The 21,416-nt window shown below is 51.3% G+C and overlaps 9 protein-coding genes across 9 annotated transcripts; 8 read left to right on the top strand and 1 right to left on the bottom strand.

The window, feature by feature from the left end:
* Positions 1-691: 691 nt before the first annotated feature.
* On the top strand, positions 692-1,932 carry JCM6883_007179 (uncharacterized protein; the record flags this gene model as incomplete). The annotated part of the gene is made up of 4 exons (XM_076631307.1): positions 692-1,096; positions 1,153-1,275; positions 1,360-1,593; positions 1,846-1,932. 4 exons carry the CDS (start codon positions 692-694, stop codon positions 1,930-1,932), a joined length of 849 nt encoding a protein of 282 aa, XP_076488611.1.
* A 463-nt stretch (positions 1,933-2,395) lies between these two features.
* JCM6883_007178 (uncharacterized protein) lies at positions 2,396-3,386 on the top strand (the record flags this gene model as incomplete). The annotated part of the gene is made up of 5 exons (XM_076631306.1): positions 2,396-2,557; positions 2,625-2,717; positions 2,784-3,020; positions 3,083-3,172; positions 3,240-3,386. The coding sequence occupies 5 exons, from the start codon at positions 2,396-2,398 to the stop codon at positions 3,384-3,386; spliced, it is 729 nt and encodes a 242-aa protein (XP_076488610.1).
* Positions 3,387-3,933: 547 nt separating this feature from the next.
* On the top strand, positions 3,934-6,546 carry JCM6883_007177 (serine/threonine-protein kinase; the record flags this gene model as incomplete). The annotated part of the gene is made up of 11 exons (XM_076631305.1): positions 3,934-3,958; positions 4,316-4,613; positions 4,680-4,772; positions 4,837-5,053; positions 5,118-5,183; positions 5,243-5,568; positions 5,636-5,739; positions 5,807-5,964; positions 6,030-6,257; positions 6,338-6,432; positions 6,504-6,546. The coding sequence occupies 11 exons, from the start codon at positions 3,934-3,936 to the stop codon at positions 6,544-6,546; spliced, it is 1,653 nt and encodes a 550-aa protein (XP_076488609.1).
* Positions 6,547-8,429: 1,883 nt separating this feature from the next.
* On the top strand, positions 8,430-11,123 carry JCM6883_007176 (uncharacterized protein; the record flags this gene model as incomplete). The annotated part of the gene is made up of 2 exons (XM_076631304.1): positions 8,430-9,651; positions 9,709-11,123. The coding sequence occupies 2 exons, from the start codon at positions 8,430-8,432 to the stop codon at positions 11,121-11,123; spliced, it is 2,637 nt and encodes an 878-aa protein (XP_076488608.1).
* A 604-nt stretch (positions 11,124-11,727) lies between these two features.
* JCM6883_007175 (FKBP-type peptidyl-prolyl cis-trans isomerase) lies at positions 11,728-12,694 on the top strand (the record flags this gene model as incomplete). Its single annotated transcript, XM_076631303.1, has 5 exons — positions 11,728-11,904; positions 11,993-12,095; positions 12,280-12,329; positions 12,440-12,541; positions 12,644-12,694. 5 exons carry the CDS (start codon positions 11,728-11,730, stop codon positions 12,692-12,694), a joined length of 483 nt encoding a protein of 160 aa, XP_076488607.1.
* A 446-nt stretch (positions 12,695-13,140) lies between these two features.
* APC11 (anaphase promoting complex subunit 11) lies at positions 13,141-13,661 on the bottom strand (the record flags this gene model as incomplete). Its single annotated transcript, XM_076631302.1, has 3 exons — positions 13,141-13,214; positions 13,275-13,376; positions 13,439-13,661. 3 exons carry the CDS (start codon positions 13,659-13,661, stop codon positions 13,141-13,143), a joined length of 399 nt encoding a protein of 132 aa, XP_076488606.1.
* Positions 13,662-13,909: 248 nt separating this feature from the next.
* On the top strand, positions 13,910-14,793 carry JCM6883_007173 (nucleolar protein 12; the record flags this gene model as incomplete). The annotated part of the gene is made up of 3 exons (XM_076631301.1): positions 13,910-14,031; positions 14,106-14,275; positions 14,399-14,793. 3 exons carry the CDS (start codon positions 13,910-13,912, stop codon positions 14,791-14,793), a joined length of 687 nt encoding a protein of 228 aa, XP_076488605.1.
* Positions 14,794-16,124: 1,331 nt separating this feature from the next.
* JCM6883_007172 (uncharacterized protein) lies at positions 16,125-17,628 on the top strand (the record flags this gene model as incomplete). The annotated part of the gene is made up of 6 exons (XM_076631300.1): positions 16,125-16,234; positions 16,325-16,421; positions 16,485-16,798; positions 16,865-17,071; positions 17,140-17,293; positions 17,365-17,628. The coding sequence occupies 6 exons, from the start codon at positions 16,125-16,127 to the stop codon at positions 17,626-17,628; spliced, it is 1,146 nt and encodes a 381-aa protein (XP_076488604.1).
* Positions 17,629-19,273: 1,645 nt separating this feature from the next.
* JCM6883_007171 (uncharacterized protein) lies at positions 19,274-19,805 on the top strand (the record flags this gene model as incomplete). Its single annotated transcript, XM_076631299.1, has 3 exons — positions 19,274-19,543; positions 19,605-19,728; positions 19,792-19,805. The coding sequence occupies 3 exons, from the start codon at positions 19,274-19,276 to the stop codon at positions 19,803-19,805; spliced, it is 408 nt and encodes a 135-aa protein (XP_076488603.1).
* Positions 19,806-21,416: the final 1,611 nt, after the last annotated feature.

Here is a 21,416-nt window from a genome sequence, read left to right as displayed (position 1 = left end):
AAACAAATTCAGTCAACTTATCTCTGGAAACCCTCACAGAATCCGCTGGGGATCGAACAAGGTTGTACAAGAGTCAGGGTACAGTAGCTAAGCAAGATGAAGAGTCAACGAGTGTGCAGGATCGAGAAGGAGAAGAGGGAGAGCAGGAGAACGAGTTCGAAGGAATCACTCTCGCGATGACAGTCCTCCGAGGGAAGCCAGGTTGTGCTCACTATCATTCGAGCGACACTACGATCTACTTCCTCGATGATACTCGATCTGACTGAGTTCGACCTCGCGAAAGGTCCGTTTCTCGCTTTCTCTTTTTCTCTCAGCAGCGAGGAGGTAGCTAATGCGCAGGCTTAGCCCTCTGTACTGTACAGCGAAAGCTCTTTGACGAGACAAGGTAGTGAGGCACGGCGCCGAGTCCCGGAAGAGTAGGGTGCAAAAGCTACCGGTTCTTCTTGCTCGGCTTAATTTCCGCGCCTCCCTCGATCTTCCACTCCTTTGGACTGAGTACCCCGTGCAGAAGAAGGAGGTCAGGGTCCCTCTGTGGGAGGCTCGAGTATCTCATTCAGCTAGATGGTTTCGCGAGCTGAATGCGCAAAGACCCCCAAGTCGAGGTCAGTTCAGGTCCTCGGTAACACACTTCACTGCTTAGACATCTCTTCCTCCTGGTTGTACTCCTGCAGTACCGCCCCGACGCTCCTCGATGGCGAACTCACTCCCGACACTAAATAACCCTCCGAAGATCCACTCCGCCTCTTACACGTTTGCATCGACCACTCTCTTGACCATCAGTCGCGCTGAACACAACTTCCCAGCGCAAAAACCTTCAGTGGAAACTCTCTTGACCTGGACGGCCTCCAAACGAATCGACTTCCGATTGTTCGAACTGTGCACGAAAATCATCAAGCGCGCTCAAGAACTATCGCAACTCATGCAAGAACAAGCTACCGCCAACTCCCGCACCAGCTCGCCGATGCCTGACAAAGAACTTCGAAGAATCGAAAAGGAATTGCTTGACGCTCTCGAGGTTGAAGGAAGTGAAGGGTTCCACTATCTGTGCGATCACAATTGGAAAATCATCTTCAAAGCGCTTTCCAGGGTGAACATAGTACGTCTCCCATCTCAAGACGCTCGAAAGGAAACTTACGATTGTGAGGTCGATAGTTCAACGGGGGAGTCGATGGGCGAGGTAGGATCGTTTCTCGATGGAATGCTCGAGACTTCATGGAGAAGCTGCGTAGTCCTGGCGGCCTGAGAGGCATGCTGAGCGGTGCGGGACGTCTCGTGGTCCGTTCTTTCTCTCTCCGAGCTCTTTCGTAATGTGATGCTGCTCGATTCGGTACTTATTCTCTGACTCTCGATTACTATTAGAACCCAATCGAAGCGAGAATCAAGGAACTGTCGATACTGTATAAACGGATCGAAAATCGTAAACAACGTCGACTGTCGAAACCTTTTACAGAGGATTGGATGGAGCGGGTCTCGAGCCGGCTCGAGCACGAGTACGAGGTCAATCATACGCTTCTCCTCGAGTTCAAGTCCTGGCTCGGGATTGAAGATGGACTTTGGATCGCGGCTCACGACCTGAATTCGATTATTTTAGAGGTTAGGCTTCAGCTTCTTCCTCCGAGTGTGTTGTTCTGTATTGACATTCCATCACACTGTCAGGACCTGAGTATATTTCGCGGATCCCTGAATGATCTCGCAATCCACAATTTTGTCGACCAAAATCTGCTCGTATGTTGGCTTTTCGCGCTGCATCTTCTTGCAAAGTCATTCCGAGCTGACAGTCAGATCTCGTCGATGGGGTAGCACCGATATCCTCCTGTCTATTCTGAACGCTCTCTTCGTCAGCAGCATCGTCGAGTTGGGTATCGACAAATCGCGATTCGCCCCGATTTGAGGACGTTTGGTCTCGCTCGAGATGGAGGGTATTTAATCTAGCTATCTCGCAACCTCTGTTTGTTATTGCTACGACTCCTACCTCTGTCTTCGTCGCTGTCGTCAGGCCCTCGAAGCGTCCCACTTTTGCAACGTCCTTATCTGGATCGCTCGATCCCCCTTTATACGTTCAGCTCTCGTGGTCCGAGCGGCGACAATTGTCGCTTGCCGGAGATGGGGTTCCGAATGAGAGCAAGCGACAAACCTCGATCCGCTTCTTTCTTTCTTCTTTCTTCCTTTTTCTTCTGCACTCGATATGGCCGACCCTCCGTTTCGCGATATATGGTCGTACACTCATGCGAGTCATCTCGTAACGTCCCTTCAAGCCGACTTCCCCAACGGGCAGCTTCACTCGGCCTCGAGCTCGCGCTCAAGTCGAATCAAGTTTCGTATGTTTACTCAAGCCACGCTCGTCCTTCAACGCATCGATAGCCTGCATGTCATCTTCAACGATATCATTCGCACGATGGGAGATTACGAGCACGTCAAAATGGTGCGAGCGTACGAGCGGGAGTTTTACCAGATGCTCGAATGTTCCGACTGTTTTGCCTTGAATTATCTGGACGCGAACAACTGGGATATTATCAAGCGGGAAGCCGAGAAGATAAGGCAGAAAGGAAAGGACCTCGTAAGTCGACCGAATACATCGTTTCAGTTTGTTCAGCTTTGACATTGCTTCTGGAGTTTTACACCAGATCTCAACGCGAGGACGTCTGCTTGCTCCTCTCCACATCACGAGTGCACTCACGATCGCGTCAATCAAGACAAGGATTGAACCAAGGCTTAGGGTTAGCTCGTTTCGTTCAACTCGAGTTTCACAATTCGGTGCTTACACTTTACTCGTACACTACTAGAGACCCCTCGAAGCGAGACAAGCCGAGCTCAACCTGCTCTTCGACATGATCAGGAAGAAATTCCGTAATGAAGGCTCCGTGTGGCAAAGTGACTTCTTCAGGGATTGGACTGAGGCCGTCGGTGCCGAGTTGGAACATCGTTACTCTCGAAATCCTGCTATTCTCCTCGAGTTCGCGTCCTTCTGCACGATCAAGGAAGGAATCGTCGAGGTCTCTTTGGATCCTTTCTTGGTGGTCGTGAGTGTTTCGGTTCTTGACCACCGCTCGTCTTTGCTGACAATGGGTATCCGTGACTATAGCCTACGGACACGCGACCGAATCCGTACAACGATCCATGGGCTAGATTAAGCACGGATGAAAAAATCAGAGGATTCGTTAACCGGATCTTGGTCAGCTCTTCAACGTATGCCTCTGAGCGACGAACCGTACTGACCTGAGCACAACGGGTACGTACAGACACCCCCAGACGCCCCTCCAAGCTACGAGAACCTCCCAGTTCACACGGCAAGATCCCTCAGTCGTCGAGTTGGATTCCGTCAAATCGCTATTCGACCGGATGTGAAGACGCTTGGTCTCGCTCGCGACGGCGGATACTGGTTCTAGGACTCGAGTCGTAGCCTGTTTCCTTACACCTCCATGCCGTCCAGGCTCCTGCAAAAACCCTCTGCGAATTGGCACGTTCTCCACTCTCCTCTCCCTTTCATGCTACCTCGCACTCGGCCTTGCAGAGAGAATCGTTCTCGATCGACAAACGACAACGGTGAAGTTGTTTTGATTCCAAGCGAGAGATCGAAGTCGCGACGGAGCGGACAAAAGTCGAAAGCGAGTCGATGAGAATCCGGGAGGGGTTGCTGGACACGGAGCACCGAGTGTGTATGATATAGTCTGGATCCGTCGCTGCTCTAGCGAAATTGGTCGGTCGCGGAGTGAGAGGTCAGGAGTAGACCTGAATTCGGGAAGTTGGCTCGCTTCTTTCCACCATCTTCGCCGATTACACCTAGCTACCCCAACTCTACGACAAGCCGATCCTCTACATACGCGCTCCCCAAACGCTCACAGTCTCTCGTTCAACACTTTCGTTGATTCACCCCGCCTGCCCTCCTTCTCCCTTTCTCCCCCTCAACTCACAGCCTCGGATTTGAACACCAGCATGTCATCTTGGAAGATCGGAAAGAGTAAGTCTACAGGTCATTCAACCCGGAGCGAGCGGGGACAGAGGAATGGGAGCTGTTTAGAGATGAACCGTCATCTTCTCGGCAATTCAGACTGGACGAGGGAGGGACCGCGAAGGACGATTTAGCAGTCGGATCGCATAGAGAATATGGCTAGAGGTCATGTCGAGGATCGGACGCGCAGGGATGAGACTTCGCGGACTCTGATCGCTGACAAACAACGGAGGGAAAGAGCTATTGAGCTAGTGCTGTTCAGAGATTGTAGTGGGAGATGGGACTAGCTGTCGAGCAATCCCGAGTCCGCGAGCGAAGCGGATTCTCAGAGAACTGACCCATTTTCTCTCTTTCCGAAACTTCTAGAGATCAAAGAGGCCACGACAGGTCGTTCTTCCACTCCGACGACTTCCCCTTCGATCCCTGCACCTCCTTCTCCTACTCCCGCCGCGTCTCAACAACAGCAACAATCCGCCGATACTTCGGGACCTCCAATCGCACGGTCAGGTCTCTTGACAATTCGAGTTGTTGAAGCTCGAGGACTCGCTTTACCTCAGGGCAGCACGCTACCGAGTGGAGTGAGAGAAGCGGTCGATGTCGCGAAGAATATGGCTGCAGGGAGAGGAAGGGAGAGCTTTCAAAGGAAACAAATGTGGTGGTTACCGTGAGTCATCTTTCTACGCTCCTTCCTTCCTGTTTCCCGCTCTCAACTCAGGAAATCGCTCTGCAGTTATGTCGTTCTCGAATTCGACAAGAACGAAGTCTTGATCGACGCACTCGGAGGAGAACTGTCTTCGCCAACTTGGATGTTCCGAGCTCATTTGTACGCTTCCCTTTCTCTCGTCTCTCACTTGGTCACTGGAGCTCACGTCTGACCCTCTCGATAGCGATGTGTCCCGAGTATCTGACGTTTCCATCTCGGCGTATCTACGAACTTCTCCCCTCGTTCCCGGTCAATCTCGAAACGACATGGGAAACGATTTGTTCCTCGGCGGAGTGAAGTTCCAACCTGTGTTCGACGCGAACAAGCAAACGGATCAATGGTTCAGGGCAACGAGTGGATCGGGAGAGTTCCATATTCAGGTCGTCTACAAACCCTCGACTGTTCGTTTCCTCTCTCTCTGCGGCATCAAGCGAGTACAGGCTGACGAGATCGCTCTGCGTCTAGTCTGAACACCTGTCAATCGACGCTTTCGATTTGTTGAAGGTCATCGGAAAAGGTTCTTTCGGAAAGGTGTGTCTCGAGTACCTCGTTCTCTCTTCGTCGCAAGCTGACCTCGTTGACTACTTCAGGTCATGCAAGTGCGCAAGAAGGATACCGGTCGAATCTACGCGCTCAAGACGATCCGCAAAGCACACATCGTTTCTCGATCCGAAGTTACCCACACTCTCGCCGAACGAACGGTACTCGCTCAAGTCAACAACCCTTTCATCGTCCCGCTCAAATTCTCGTTCCAGAACGCCGAGAAACTGTACCTCGTACTCGCGTTCGTCAATGGAGGTGAATTATTCCATCATTTGCAGAGGGAGGGAAGGTTCAATGAGGAGAGGAGTAGGTTCTATGCGGCGGAACTCCTCTGCGCGTTGGAACATCTTCATCAGTTCAACGTCATTTACCGGTACGCGAGAAACGAAGTTAGTCGATTTTCGCGATTGATGGAAACTAATGTGTTCTTTCGTGTGCAGTGACCTGAAACCTGAAAATATTTTGATCGACTACGTTGGACATATCGCATTGTGCGATTTCGGTCTATGTAAACTCAACATGACTGAATCGGAAACTACAAACAGTGAGTCTCTTTTCCTTAGTTCTCGCGACCGCAAGTGGAGACTCAGGATCCCTCGAACGTGATCTAGCTTTCTGCGGTACACCCGAATACCTCGCTCCCGAATTGCTATTGGGTCACGGGTATCAAAAGACTGTCGATTGGTGGACTCTCGGAGTACTTCTCTACGAGATGCTCGCAGGATTACCTCCCTTCTATTCCGAAAACACTAACGAGATGTACCAAAAAGTGAGTCGTCTTCCTCTTCAGCACATTCCCGGGGCTGACTTGTTGAACATGAAACTCACGAACAGATTCTCACGGACCCGCTTCGATTCGGGGACGAATTCTCCCCTGACGCCCGTTCACTCCTCACCGGACTCTTGACGAGAGATCCTCAACAACGATTGGGAGTTACGGGAGCCGAATCGATCAAGACTCATCCGTTCTTTACGAAACATATCGATTTCAAAATGTTGATGCAGAAGAAGATTCAACCGCCTTTCAAACCGAGTGTCGAGAGTGCAGCGGATACTAGTAACGTACGCCTCTCTCTCTCTTTCGAGTGAGTGCGCAGGAGGAAGCGAGAGCTGATGCTGTTTTTGGGCATGAATGAGTATAGTTCGATACCGAATTCACTTCGGAAGCTCCTCTTGATTCCGTCGTTCCCGATTCTCACCTCTCTGAAACCGTTCAAGCTCAATTCCAAGGTTTCTCGTGAGTGATCGAAGTGTTCAGCTCGAGGTTTCCGCTGAAACTGATTCCTGAATCCTCCGGTCTCCGAACAGATACGTCGGTCCCGCTGGTGCTTTCGGAGAATCTGTACGGTAGTCAGTACGAACGGTCTGACGAGCGAAGGGGCTTATCGACAGGATCGAGTAGGTTGACTTTCGGGCGTTTCTTTTTCTGTACTTTCTTTCTTTTTAGGTCTCCTGTCGTGATCTCCCCCGGCACTTCTTACATACCATTTCTTCTCTCCGAGTATGTACAGTATCTCTTCAGGCTCTCTCGAGAAACACTGCAGATCGCGAGCGATCAGGACGGTCCGAACTCTTTCGCGAAACTTTTCGTCATCGAGCTTCTTCCCCCTCTCCGTCTCTGACTGTCTCGGCGGGTCGTGTTGACTGCGATGGGGAAGAACGTTGAGCTGAGTCACTACACGGAGAAATGTCTCGGGGCTGTACCTGATACTACAGCATCTTCGCAAAATTCGTTCATTCCGAGAAAGATTCGAACGTTGTTTTCGTGGAATTTTCGGTCGGACATGTCTTCCTGGGAGGAGTTCCGTCGTCGTCGTCGTCGTTGTTTGAATCAAGCTCAGTCGCATCGCGCTCAACTTCGAAACGAGCTGTGTCTTTTTGAGGATCAGGGCGAACGGTCAGTCAACTCTCCGTCAGAGCCTGATCGCAATCTCCTGCTGATTCCCATGGGAAAGACAAGAAGGAAGAAGCAAAAACGAAGATCTTTACGGGCAGATCACCGTGCTTTGCTTTCGCATCAATCGAATCGGAAAGAGATTTGAAAACCTACAGTAATGAGATTTAGCGTTTCTATTCAAATTTTAGGGGTTCAAGAAGGAAGAGTAGCGCGTGCAAGTGGAGTGCGTCGTGGCTAGAAGGAAGAGAGTTGGAGGGAAAGGGAAGCGAGAACAAATTTCGACAGATTCTGCAGGAAATGCGAAAAATTTCTACAAGTTTCGCGAAGGGGTTCTTCAAATTGCAAGGCAAATTGATTGATTGAGAGGCGCCTCTGTCGATTTCCGATCACGAACTCGCCAACAGTACATTACACGCCACGACACAAGGAAGAAAGAAGACAGAGAAGCTGAACACATACACGAAAACCTTCAGCTCCCTCAAAGTCGAAAAGCAGCAGGAATCAGCTGCTCTCACTTCCCTTTCTCTTTCCCTCGCTTCGGTTCAATCACACAACTTCCACGCGAACGACCTCTGAACGACGACCGCAAACTATACTCTGTGAGTACATGTCATCCCTATTGTATGGAGTTCGCGTGCGTTGGAAGTAGAGAGGGAGAGGAGGTGTTGGATTCCCTTGAACTCGTTCCCAATCGCTTCTTCTCGCCCTCGCTTCAATCGGGTAGCTCAAACGAGGCTCGATGGGGTTTATTGGAGGGTTATGGATGTATTGAACGGGAGTGAAGCTCCACGGAACGCTGGGAAGAGGAGGAAATGGGTGGAATTCTCAGCTAACTGCGACCTTCTCGCTCATCAAACAAACTCCCTCTCGTTTAACTGAATACTCGACTGACTTGCAACCTTCCATTCGTTATAGCTCTATCACTCTCAGATCGAGTGCGCGAGGAGAGGTGCAGAAACGGAACTCCGAAATTATTCGAGTAAAACGGAATTGCAGCGTCGGCGACTCGGTGACCGTACCGTAGTTCCTTGTGAGTTTACATTCTCTTTGAACGTGAGGAAGAGATTCGAGCGCGGAAGGGTAAAAGATTAGAGGGGAAAAGGAGGAACGGGAAGGGAGAGGGAAATCGATTACCTCATAGTTTACCATTTTTCTCCTTCTTCTCCTTCCCACTTCTCCGGACCATTCGACACCCCCCCATCTTGCTCATACGCTAAAAAGAACTCTATCCAGTTTGTACGCTCGAATCCGCGCATAAGACCGTTCATCATCAACTTGTGTCAAACTCTTCCGGATCAGGGTCAACTGACACTCCTCCCATCGTTCACTGTCTCTAGATGGAAGCCAGTACAACAACAACAGATTACTTCCCTCCACCGCATCCCCTCCCACCGCATCTCGAACGACCCAGTCTTCCAGTCGGTTCCTCTTCCGATGACAGCATCTCTACCATCGCCACTGAATCCTCCCTCGACTCTCTCCCCTTGACATTTTCCCCCCTCGCACGACATCCGTATTCCTCCCTCGTCTATACTCCGCCAGCGAGACCGAAAGATCAGTTTATCGACGATGAAGGCTTACTTGCGAAAAGGTTCGATGGATTAGGGAACAAGGCGAGGGCAGAGGCGGAATTGACAGCGGGAAAGTACGGTAGGGAAGATAGAGTACCGAAGGAGGAGGAGGATGAGCATCGATGGGAACGGACAGAAGAATACGAAGCTCCTTCATCTTTCGCGAGTTTCGCATTCCCTCCACCTCATCATTCTGGACCTCCTCGACATACTTCCCTACCCGCTATCGTCACTTCTGCGAATTCGATCGCTGGAATCTCTGCAACTTCCCCAATCGATCGATCCCCTCTATCTCCCTCTTCCTCGCTTCCTTATCCGACTTCCTCTGCTCTCCTAACCGGTTCCGCCGTCTCCTCAACTCCCGATGCCTCTCCCGGTCATTCCCCAGTCCTCTCCTCCTCCTCTACTTTTCCGCTCGTCTCTTCAGATCCAACGAGAATCGTCCTTCCTCCGAGACATCAACCTTTCCATCAACGAGCCGCAACCGCTTCCGCCTCGTCTTCGATCTCTCCTCGTTCTTCTCTGCCAGCACAATATCATCCCTCCGGAATGGCTCGAAGTGGTTCAACTCCAAACGCCGCTTTCCCTTCCTCCTCTTCCTCTTCCTCTTCGTTCCTTCAATCCCCGATCGCTCGTTCGACAAGTTCATGCGTAATTCCTCCTCCTTGGGCATTAGCGACTACCGGAGGTAATCGACCGGGTTCAGCGGGGACGAGTTCGACGAATCGAACTAGTCGGTCGAGTGGTTCGACCTCGACGAGACCTTGGGTTTTCGATTCGGATGCTAGTAGCGTTTGTTCGGCGAATAGTGGTGGTGGTGGGTGGAGTAGTGCAGGAGGAGGAAACGTTCATCATAAGACGCCGACGACGACAGTGAAGGAATCGAAGACGACGGGAACGAGGAGAGAAAGGAGAGTGACGGAAGATGGGGAAGAGTTCGAGGTGGACGAAGGAGGGGAGGTGTTTAAACCTGAATCAGATGTTGAATGTGAGTTGACTACACTCTCAGGTGAACGTATTCAGTCGCTGATGACGTCGAGTGCAGTCCTGGATCATCGACCCGAACCACCAGGAGCGAAACTCTCGATTAACCGAGACGATCCTCACCAAGTCGTCCTGAAAGTGACTCTCCCCGGGTTCAGTCTCGACAACATCACGGTCGCGATGCGACGAGGGCACAAGATCCACATCGTCGCCGATTCGTACGGAGAAACCGGGGGTCATTTCGAAAAACTCGTTCATCTCGGTTCCGACGTTTCTTCGGTTGCCCCTCGAGCCGAATTCAACGGGACGGATTTGAACGTCTACATTCAGAGGAGACCTTCGAGACCTTCTAGTTCGGCTTCGGTTTCGACTGCTGGTGGGTCGACGCAAGCAATGCCTCCGTTTGGAAGTTTACCGACGAATACGATCCCGGGTTCTCCAGCTTCGACGTTCTCTTCTCCCGATCTCGACCATAACCAACGAAGACCGTCAAGCATCGCTTCTGCATGGTCGTTATCGGAAAACGGTTCGACTCATCATCAGCATCAACGAGATTCGATCAATAGTAGCGCTGCATCTCCTTACCCTCTCTCCCCTTCTCTCGAATACCCTTCCCCGATTTCTTCTTCCTCAGAAGATCGTCGACTCTCCCAAGACATTCCTCCACCATTCACGGTCGTCGCTCCTCCGTTGAGTTCAATCGAAGCCGAAGCGAGGAAATCGAAATCGAGGTGTTTGACGGGACCGGAGGGAGCTAAAGCCGCGGCGAAAGCGGCGAGGGAGGAAGCGACGAAGCGGGCGAAGGAAGAGGCCAAGAAATTACCGTCGAGTGCGAGAGGAGGGAGGAGATTACCGTTTAGGAGACAGAAGGAGGATGGGACGGGGTACTCGGGTTCTTCGGGATCGGCAGGGGAAGGGTCTGCAGGAGAAGCTTCGGCATGGGAAGGATCGAACGCGAGCGCGAACGAGTCGAAGAAGGATCCTTCACCTCATCCTGTTCCTTCTCCCGTCGAAGAACGTCAACAACCCAGCATCGACCGAAACGGTACCATCAAAGCCAGCAACTCTCGATCAAACTCTCCACTCCCCGTCACTCCAACCGATACTTCATCACCTTTCGATTCTTCCTCCGAATCCTCGACGACGAACAGTGTGTCTTCCGCCGCGTCTTCCGTTCGATCTTCTCCTACACATTCTCCTCCTCGACTCGAACCTCGTCCTCTACCACTCTTCACGAACCCTTCAAACCCTCACCACACTCACCCTCGCCCGAAACTCCGAGAAGGGAACTTGACGCTCCGAGCTCCGGACGGTCAGAGTTTCCTCGATCAGGCACAGAGACAATGGTCCCTCAAGGCGAACGCGAACGCGCATGCGAGGGGGAGTGGGAACGAGAGTGAGGTGGAGGAATTTGAAACGGAAGGGGAAAGTTTGACCCCGAGGTGGGAACACACGGGAATGAAGTTCCATCACTGAAACGTCCCCTCTCTCTCTTCTCCTTCTCCTTCGACTACTTTCACTACCCTCACCATAGACACTATCTGACTCGACTCGCACGACTACTTTTCCTCTCACTTTCGACTTTCCTTACCTTCGATTTCCCCTTCACTTTCAAACGGATCCGAATCTCACACTGTACTTAGCCCTTTCATTTCGATTCTTCCTTTTGCACCGCAACCCTCTTCCACACCTTCGATCGCAAGCTCTTTTTTCTTCGCAACAAATCTTACTTCGCATCGCTCTTATTTTGCATTCCCCTCCCTCCGTCTTTCCTCTCATTTCGCTGCCTTACGTTCACTCCGTCTCGACACCTGTGTATACTCGCTCTCTCGCTCCCGAATCAGTACTCTCGTTTTCAGTTTCTTCTTTCGTTTTTGTGTAAAAACTTTGCACATATTTCGCTCGACTTCTCCTTATTTACTACCCTACGCGGAATTCAAACTCTGTTCTTAACGAACCACTTAGCGTCTCACTAGACCATTTGAGGTTCCCGAGAATCTTGCGAAATCCCGACGTGGCCAATTCTCACTTCCCCCTCTTCCTCTCTCCCCTCACTCAACCCTCACGACTCGAACGAATCATGCGCGTCCCCAATTCAGTCTACCTCGCGATGCTCTCCGTCGGAGTCTGTACACTTGGTTACGCCTCATTCGCCGGGGCAACTTCTGCCGCTTCGGGAAGCTCCTCGACCTCCACAACGGGAGCAGAAGGGTTGAAGATTGAGGTGGTACATAAGCCATCGAGTTGTTTAATCAAGGTACGCTCCTTGGTCTCGAAGTGAGGGGAAAGGAATTGCAACTGATGATCAACTTCATCATTCGATTTCGTGCATCCCGCTTTGACAGACAGCTAAGGGAGACAGTTTGAGTATGCACTATGATGGACGTTTGGAGAACGGGAAGGAGTTTGATAGCTCGAGGAAGAGGAATCAACCGTTTAACTTCAAAGGTGAGTGAACTGTTCCCTCTCTTTCCGACTCTCCCTCGTTGCGGAGTGCCTACGGCAGCGCGGGACTACGCAAAATAGCTATAGGAACACGTCCTGTACGGGAGAGGGAGCGTGGAATGTTAGAACGAGCAAAGAGAGGACGAAAACTGACGATTTTCCTTTTTCTTCTTCCGAATATCGATAGTTGGAGCTGGACAAGTCATCAAAGGATGGGATCAAGGTCTCTTAGACATGGTACGTCTTCTGTTCCTCTGCGCTCCTCCTACTTCCCCGTTCCCTCGCGCCGGTGTTTCGTCTCCACGAGAATCGAGAGTTGACGTTCTTCCCTCCTTGAAACGTTATAGTGCCCTGGCGAGCAAAGACGATTGACGATCCCTCCTGAGTTGGGATACGGCGCGAGAGGCGCTGGTGGAGTTATTCCAGGTGGAGCTACGCTCGTGTTCGATGTGAGTTCCGTTTCGTACTTTCTCGATTCTCGAGTCACTCTTGTGCGTCGCTGTAGCTAGGACGCTGACTCGCTTGTGGAATGAAATTGTGTGGTGGTATAGGTCGAGTTGTTGGATATCAAGAACAGGAAACCTGGAAAGGAGGAACTCTAAACAATTGCTATTCTATCTCGTCGTCTTTCTTGCCCGACGGGGAATCAGCACCACGATTTGCAGTCTGTCAGTGTTATACATCCTCATCAACATCCTCTCAGGCTTGGCATGATACGGCCGCGATGGTTCAGGGAGGCTCAATAGGCGACAACACGTGGGAAATTCGCTATGAAGCGAAATCCAGGTGCTGTCAAACCGTTCATCGTGAGAGAGCACTGTCAATCGTCGGGCTGTGTGGTCGAGTAAATGCAAGAAGAGTGGGTGATAATGACAACAAGGAGTCAGAGAAGGTACGAGAGAAACGACAACAAGATTCGAGAAGGAAAGAAGAGACATCTCCGCCAGCCTCTTCTCACCGAACGTCAGTCGATTTCGTTCCACACTGACGTTCGAAAGTATGAGAGGAGCGACGTACCTAGGCGGAAGAGAACGAAGAGGGGGCGTCTTCAAGCTGGAGCAGAGATCGATTGATTCGATGTTGCCTTTGCCGCCGTCGAGGAAGTGGCTGAAGCCGCCGTCACTGTATCAACCTCCGAAAGATCAGCTACTCTATCTGAGCTGATCAAAGCAGAATTCGTACCCCAGGGTCTGCGATCCATTGGACATTGTTGTTTCGAAGAGTCTGTCGCCAACCATTTCAATAAGCAATGCATATGAAACACGTGCGTGCATTCTCCCCATACTGTACGACCACTCCTGCGTCAGTTCAAGTCGAAAAGGAGCCAGCGAGAGAGAGGAACTGACTCGGAGGACAAGCATCTCCAGGAATCTTGCAATCCGGACAACACCCATCGTACGCGACTCGACAGATCCCACAAACATCTTCATCATCGTCATCGTCATCGTCATCGTCTGCCTCCGCCTCGTTGTCGTCTTGAGGTGAGTTCGAGTCGGTTGAATGATCTGTTCGTTTTAGGTTCCAGCGCCAAGAGGCGACGGCGTGGTAGTGATTGATCGTGATCTTCATCTTTCGAGTGACTGCACTGCTCGGGATTGGCGGCAAGGAGAGACGAGTTGAGCGAGTGAATTGATGAGAAAGGATCCGGTTTCTCCTTCTCTCTTCACTTTGTAGCGACCCGATCAACTCTTACACTCGATAGTACTTAAGCAAGCACTACACCTGAACTAGCAACAAATCGATCTCTCCTTTCCTCGGCTAGACTCTCAACTCCCTCTGTTTTTCACTCGCTTCAATCTTCCCGTCAGACTCGCACCATGCCGCCCTCAAAGAAAGGGAAAGGAAAAGCATCCACGAAAGGACCCGAACTAGATCGAAACGGTCGACCCGCAAAGATCAAACGAGTTAAAGAAGTAGTTTTCGATCAAGAATCCCGAAAGTGCGTCCTCCTCTCTCTCTCCCTCTCCCCTTCTGAGCGCACACTGACAGGAGAGAGTGACTGAATGATGATAGGGATTACTTGACGGGATTCTCAAAGAGGAAAAAGGCGAAACAGAATGAGAAAGTGAAAAGGGCGGTCGAGAGGGAACGGGACGAATTGAGAAAGATGAGACAACAGATTAGGGAACAGAGGAAAGAACAGGCGGCGCATAACGTCAAGGTCGCGAAGGAAATGTATGGAGGTAAGTCAAACATTCGCCTTTCGTTGGAGTTTTCGTTCGCGGGAGCGAGATCCTCAACCTTATCGGTCTTCTCCCTTCGCTGCGACATTGACTGACACATACTTCAATCAACACAATCTGTAGATGCTGGAGACGAAGGAGCAGGATCAAACGACGAAGCCGGTTCAGACGTTTCATTCGGTTCCGACGATTCCGACGCCGAAGAAGCAGAAGAACCTCAACCGACATCCTACGAAACCTCCGAAGCTCTCACCACCGTCGAAATCGCTCCTCTCTCCCTCTCCCGTTCTCCAACTCCCGAACCTTTAACGACCCTCTCGACTTCAACGATGAAGGAACGAGTAGCGGGACCTAGTCAAACGGCGATGACGAGTCATAAGAAACGAGTGAGGGGTACTAGTCAGGCGAGACCGAAATTGAGTAGGGAAGACAAGAAGGAAAGAGCGAAGGCGGGGAAAGGGGGGAAGAAGAAATTGGAGGGGAGGATGAAGGGGACTAAGGCGAGGAGTGCGAGATGATCCGACCAACGTCTCTGCTTGGGCGGATAGAGATGGGAAGAGAGACGGCACGGTCAAGCTTTGGTAGGATCTACGCAGCTTGAGGAGGATCAGCTTCGTTGGCGAGGAAATCGCAATTTTATCCCATCTCGTGCGTTTCTCTCTCAGAATGGTCAACTTTTGGAGACGAGAGAAAGGAGAGGAGACGTATGGCTATACGAGATGCTCGACAGGGGAGGCACTGAGCAGGAATGATACGAGGTTGCGGGCAAGTGCGAGTACATGGTTCTTTTCCTCCTCTGTCCTCTCGGGCATGCCGCCTTTTGTCCTGGCCGCTCTCTGTGCGCTCGACAATCAGGGTGAAACTGCGGAGGCGGCTCGAGAGGGAATGTTATCGTGTGAGCGTTTGCTTGAAGTTGAAGCTCAAAGTCGAAACCGGGTCAAGCTCTCTGGTAAGCCCACTTCCTTCCCCTTCTTCGCCCGATGAAAGTCTTCGTTTCTAAGCTAGTCTGCTAGATGTCGCAGAATTCGTACTTCCATCCGACTTGACTCACAGAGAATCCCTCCCATTTCGTTCGCTTTGACCCACCTCGCATCCCTCTGAGAACCTACTATCACTCTCGACCCTCTCGCAATTCTCTCGCAGCGTCTTTGTATGTACCTTGGCATCCTCAGCTCGACGCTCGTCACGTCGAATCCTCTCAACACCGGCCCATTACGCTTCCTCTCCTCAAGACCAAAACTGCGACGGAGACTCGAGCGCACAAGAGCTCGAAGAAAGGTTACCGTCTGCGAGGCTGCGAAGTAATGACTAAAGGGTGAGATCGCAAGGCCAAAAGAGTAGCTTGGTGGGTCGGGTCTTGGCTCTCGATCCCTAAAGTCACGAAGCATCGCAGGTCGGTCAAAACTTGGGGGTCTGTTTTCGATTCGAGATCGCTCATCGGTCTCACTTGCCAGGAGACTCGGGACTGGATTGAATGAAAGGTGGGATATAGATAGTTGAAAGAACGCTGACCGCATGTCGATACGAAGAGGACGAAGCTCAAAGAGGGAGGGTAGATCGGACTTTTCTCCGAGTGGAGCTTCAAAAAAAAACAGTTGCTGGGCAAGTTTGCAAGACGAGGTTTCCTCGATGTTCGGAGGCGAGATCGGTTTAAAAGCTCAAGACCTTCGAAAAGAACATCAAACGTCAAACGCCCTTCAAGCACATCAATTTCAAGTTTCTTGCTTTCCCTCTCTCTCTCTCTCCCCACGCTCGTCTCTCTTCTCCCTCTTCCCTCTTCCTCTCACTCGAATCTCATATCGACGTCCAGAACACCTCCTCTACACGCATAACTCGATCAGAACAAGCGATGAAATCGACTTTCTTCACCGCTCTCTCTGCGACTCTCGCCTCGGTCGCTTTGGCTCAAAACTCGCCCGATTACGCTTCGGGACTACTTCAAGCTCTTCAAGGTGCCAAGTGTGTACCGTTCTTTCGCTCTCTAGCTCTCTCGATCTCTCCGTTTCGTCGATGTGGGGAAACTGACTTTTTCTCGTTTCCTTTCTCCAGTTTGACGACTTTGGCTTCGCTCGCTACTCAGAACGCTGCTACCCTTCTTCCTCTTCTCCAAGAGGGTAACCACACGATCTTTGCTCCTTCCGATAACGTGAGTTTCGCCTTCTGAGACGACTTCGTTCGCGACTGACTCTCGTTGTTTGCACGAGATCAGGCTTTCTCTCAACTACCCGAGAACGTTACTTCGAACGCGGATCTCGTCGCCTCGACGCTCCTCTACCATATCTACTACGGCTCGTATGCTCCCTCGAACCTTTCGGCGAACCACTCGATCGCTCGTTCCTCGTTGAACTCGACGGAATACGTCAACCTCCCTTCGAACGCTTCCCAAGTCGGAATCATCACTGGTGGTCAAGGAGACGAGGACAACGAATCGGCGACGGTCATTCAAGCGACGAGGAACGTGACTTCTTCGGCTTACACCAAGTACCAAAACTTGGACATTTACATCATTGATGAAGTTCTCTCGTGAGTCTTCTCTCTGTTTCACCATTGGGAAGAGGTTGGAAGTACTCACGACGTTTTACGCGGTAGGATTCCCGGAAACTTGACCTCTGTCGCTTCCGCAGCTGGACTCTCGTCTCTCACCGGAGCTCTCTCTCAATACGCTCCTCAAGCGATCCCCGCTCTCACTGAAGCTAGGGGTATCACTGTCTTCGCTCCCGTCAACTCGGCGTTCGAGGCCGCTTCGAGTTTGATCGGTACCCTCAACGACACTACGATTGCTAACGTTTTGCTCAAGTGAGTCTCCCTTTCTTTCCCTTTATCACTCGGAGTGCTAGAGACTGATTCGGTTTGCGAGCACGTAGCCACGTTATCAACGGAACCGTCGTCTACTCTCCTCTCGTTACGAACGGACTCAACGCGACTTCGGCCGGAGGTGAAACTCTTTCGTTCATGACCAACTCGACCGGAGTCTTTGTCATGTCTGGAAACTCGACCGCTCAAATCATCCGTACCGATGTGAGTCACTCAGTCGAAAACTTGAGTCGTTGTCCAAAATCTGACTATCGATTTCGACAATCTCACGTTAGATTCCTATCTCGAACGGAGTCGTTCACTTGATTTCGAACGTCCTCGCGAACCCCGGATCGAACCCTCAAGCTGCTGAATCTGCCGCTTCATCAGCGTCCGAAGCCCAAGCAACGAACACTCAACCTCAAACCGGTGGAGTTACTCCCGTCGCGACTGGATCGAACGGTCAACCTACTGGATCGGGAGGAACTTCGGGAGCTGGAAAGGTCGTCGTTGGTGGAGTTTCGGGACTCGTCGCCGTTGGACTTGCTGCACTTTTCTAAATCGACTTCGACTCTCTCTCCTTCGTATCGTTCTCTCTCTCTCTCATCGTGTCCTCCCTCAATCCTATCGAAGTAAAATAACATGTCAGTGTTTAACGTTTCCTTCTGTATCTCTCGTTTCGTCGGAAGAAGGTGAAAGGAAACTCGTTTTCTCGTTTACCTCTTTGGTTTTCATACTTCGCCCTCTCGCTTCTACCTCTTCGCTAATGTACAGACAATTTTGACCCTTCCTTCCATTCTAATCGGACCTGTCTCGAATCAAATACTCATCGAGAAGAGGTGATGGGCAGACATTGCGAATGAGCTTGAGCCGGTTTCTTTTGACTTTTCGATAGGCTGACTCACACGCGAGTCGTTTCCATTGACAAAACGACACACGAATGGGACCGGAGAAGGCTCTTGCTCAAATTCGAGCTTCGAGCGATCTTTTGCTTGCTCGCTCCCGCTTCTTCTCTTTCTCTTCATCTCGCCTCGAGCTCGTTCGGAGTCTACAGCTTCGACACTTGTGCGACGCGGTTCTGCCCATCCTCGAGTCGCTTGCTTCGCTCGCATTCGATTACGGATCCATCATGAGTCGGGTAAACCCTCGTACGCTCGCCCCCCTGTTTCGAATCTGCCCAGCTCTGCGTGATCACTAATGAGCTATCTATCTTGCGATGGGGAACAGTTGACCGGGATTGGTTCTATCGAGAGCTTCGAAACGCAAGAGTCCGTGAGTAGAAAGAAACCTCGATTTAAATCACTTCATTAGACTAACAAGTCCCCCCCTCGAGTTGTACAGCTGGGCGTGATATAAGAGAGTATCTCGCTACGTTATTTAGACTAAATGCAGCATTGGAGTATCTCAACGCGAATTGGCATGGAGACGGTAAGAACTCAGCCGTGACCTCTTACAAGCAATCCTAGGACTCTGAGGTACTGACAAACAGGACTGTATGATGTCTAGCTACTTGGGAAAATGACCCAAATCTCCACAGGATGACATCCCAATTCTACGCTGTGTCGCGAGAACAGCAAACGCGCAGTCCCGAGACTTATCGCTATATTCGGCAGAACCCGGACGCTGATGCCGTTCTTGCTCTAAGGGCGGCGACTGTCCCGTGGACAGTAAGCCATCACTCTCCTCCTATCATAAACGAAGGAAACTTTCAGAGTGACAGAAACTTTTCGTCGATAGAACCCACTCGCGGTTCAGCGAACGTTCAACACTCAGGAAGAGTTGGGGAAACAACATCGTCGTCGATTCGAGGTCAAGGGAAGGAGAGATTGGTAGAATCCGCTCGAGTATTATTCGAACGAGCATGCCGAAGGAAAGGTACCTCAAATTACCCTGATGCCAGTCTTTTGCAGAGATTAAACGGGAGTAAAGGGACGATCGGGTCCGGAGAGAGAGAGTGAAAGTGTGCTCTGGCCATTCAATGTGTCGAGCTCGATCCTTTTCTTCTTTCTTCCCTCTGCGCGGCACTGTTGCCACTGGTCGCCAGAGTCGACACGAGTTGGCTCACTGGTGATGTCTGTGAGCGCTCAAGGTCTTGCGTCGGGACCGCTTAGACACCGCGGAATGGGATCGGAGGACTCACGAATTGATCTCTCGCTCAGACCCTGTGCACAATCTTTCATCGTTGCTCTCTCTTCTCCTCCTCCCATGATTCCTCATCCTCTCCCGCCATCTAATGCAGCAACCCGTCTTCAGCGAACGATCAAAGTCGGCGCATTCTATCGAGAATACAAACTTGAAGGTCAACGCGGGATCCGAGCCTCGAGGTTCAGTCCCGAGGTCCAGCCACGAGGATTCGATCTCGTCGTCGATGGATGGGCAGCTGCGAGAGAAGTAAGCAAACACCTTAGACTCGATGAAGAAGATCGACAACTTCGCGAATTGTTATTGGGGAGAGAAGTGGAAACGACTCAACTTGTAAGTGCCCTTCTTTCATTCGCTTGTCGTAGAGCAGCAGATCATGATCCTCGTTCTCCAGACGGTCGAATCGATCGCGGTTCTCCCTTCGATCTTTGGGAACGGGCAAGACAAGCCGCGAGTTCAAATAGCGGGAAACCACCTCGTTTCGAGGTTCTGGTCTTCACTCTGTCGAGCGCGAGTAAGTAAGCTTCCATTAGACTCTAACACCAATTCGAGGCTGACTTACCCGGGTTCGCAATCTCCAGAACTTGACGACTAACCCTTTTCCCTCAAGACTTGACATCTTTCATCCGCTCGAGAACTCGTCCTATTCCGGCGTCCTCGTTCCGACTTGCTCACCGCTCCTATACCCTGTCCCCCGTCCAGGCAATGATCGCACGGCACCAATGGGATTCATAGAGTATACGACCGGTCGCGCGCGCGAGCGGGTAACCCTTCTGGTAATGCTTACCCCGGCCCGGAAAAGTTTACCAGCGAGTACACGATCTGTGCGCGAGCTCCGTGCGTAATTGCGCTCGTCTGAGGGCTTCGTTCGCCTCGCCCGTCCCTTCAGTGCGCTCTGCTCGTTCTGCTCTCTCGCGCGAGTACGCTCGACTCGTCTTCGCGCTTCTACGACCCCCGTGCTCTCAATCACCAAAACAGGCGCAACGTTTCTCTAGGGCTGTCAGTCGTTTCGCCGTTTTGGAGAAACGGCTCTCCGTTTCCGTCTATTTGCCGTTTATTTCTTCGATGTTGGTAGACGGCTTTTGCCGTAAAACGGTGCCGTTTTTATTTTCGAGCGAAAAATCGAACGGGGAGAAACGGCGCTTACGGCACGTGATGGAGAGAGGAGGGAAGTCAGACTTTGAACCGCCTACGGCTCTCGTTCGCTCTCTTCACGACCCGGCATCGCTCAAGAACTCTCTTACAGCTAAACAAGACGCTGGATGTAGCTCAGGAACTCGATGAACACGACTTTGCACTCCACCGAATCTCGCCTCGACGTGCACCTCCCAACTCTTCCAACGACTTCGACTCAACAAGCCAGTCCTAATAGCTCGAAGATGACTGTTGGAGGCCTGGATAAGGATTGCATAGCGGTTCTCCCTTATCGATTGTCTCCGTAAGCAAGTCTTCACCTGTTTCGCTGATGTTGACCGACTTTCCTCTCCCTGTCTCGGTGCTTTCAGACTCTTCTGGGTGCAGGAACGACCCGCCAGCCTGTAGAACATGTATATGCTTTGCTAGAGGAGGATTTCAGGGCCTGGGTAGCTGTTTAGACGAAATTTGCAATCCGTCAACCGTAAACGGCGTTTTTTCCCGTTTCCGTACCGTATTTTTCTGCGAGATGCCGTTTATAAACGGCATTTAGACGGTACGGTAGCCGTCCGTTTATTTTTCGAGAGAAACGGTACGGTTTCATACGGCTGACAGCCCTACGTTTCTCTTCCACCCGACGATCGGAAATCACCTCGTCCCGCTTCCACATTCTCCCTCTATTCGCATTCGGCATATCTCACAGCTTTCCACTCCTGAGGAACCGCATCAGCAAAGCAGATTCCAGAGATCAAAACCGTTAGCTCTCAATATCAACCGTAGCAACAACTAGCTCCCTTTCCTCCCCTTTGCCCTCTCTTTCTCCACCCTTTTCCGATTTCGACTTCCCTCTTCAATGCGAATGTGACAAGACTACCATCTTATCCTTGCCAGAATGCGCGTCTATTGGTACGTATTCTCTCCGCTATTGAATCCGAGTCATATCAGCTAATCTTCCCGCTGCTCTTCTCATGTCATTCCCAGCTTCTCTTTCCCCGATCCAATCATGCCGCGAATATGTCAACATCTCCTCTGTACAACCTGTCTACATCGAGCACTCGACCTTTCCTCGGCA

The sequence above is a fragment of the Sporobolomyces salmoneus genome, assembly GCF_050403485.1.
Source record: "Sporobolomyces salmoneus JCM6883 DNA, S_salmoneus_JCM6883_v1_ctg16, whole genome shotgun sequence".
Lineage (NCBI taxonomy): Eukaryota > Fungi > Basidiomycota > Microbotryomycetes > Sporidiobolales > Sporidiobolaceae > Sporobolomyces > Sporobolomyces salmoneus.
Note: the sequence above shows the minus strand (reverse complement) of the source record. Positions and strands in the feature narration are given on the sequence as shown.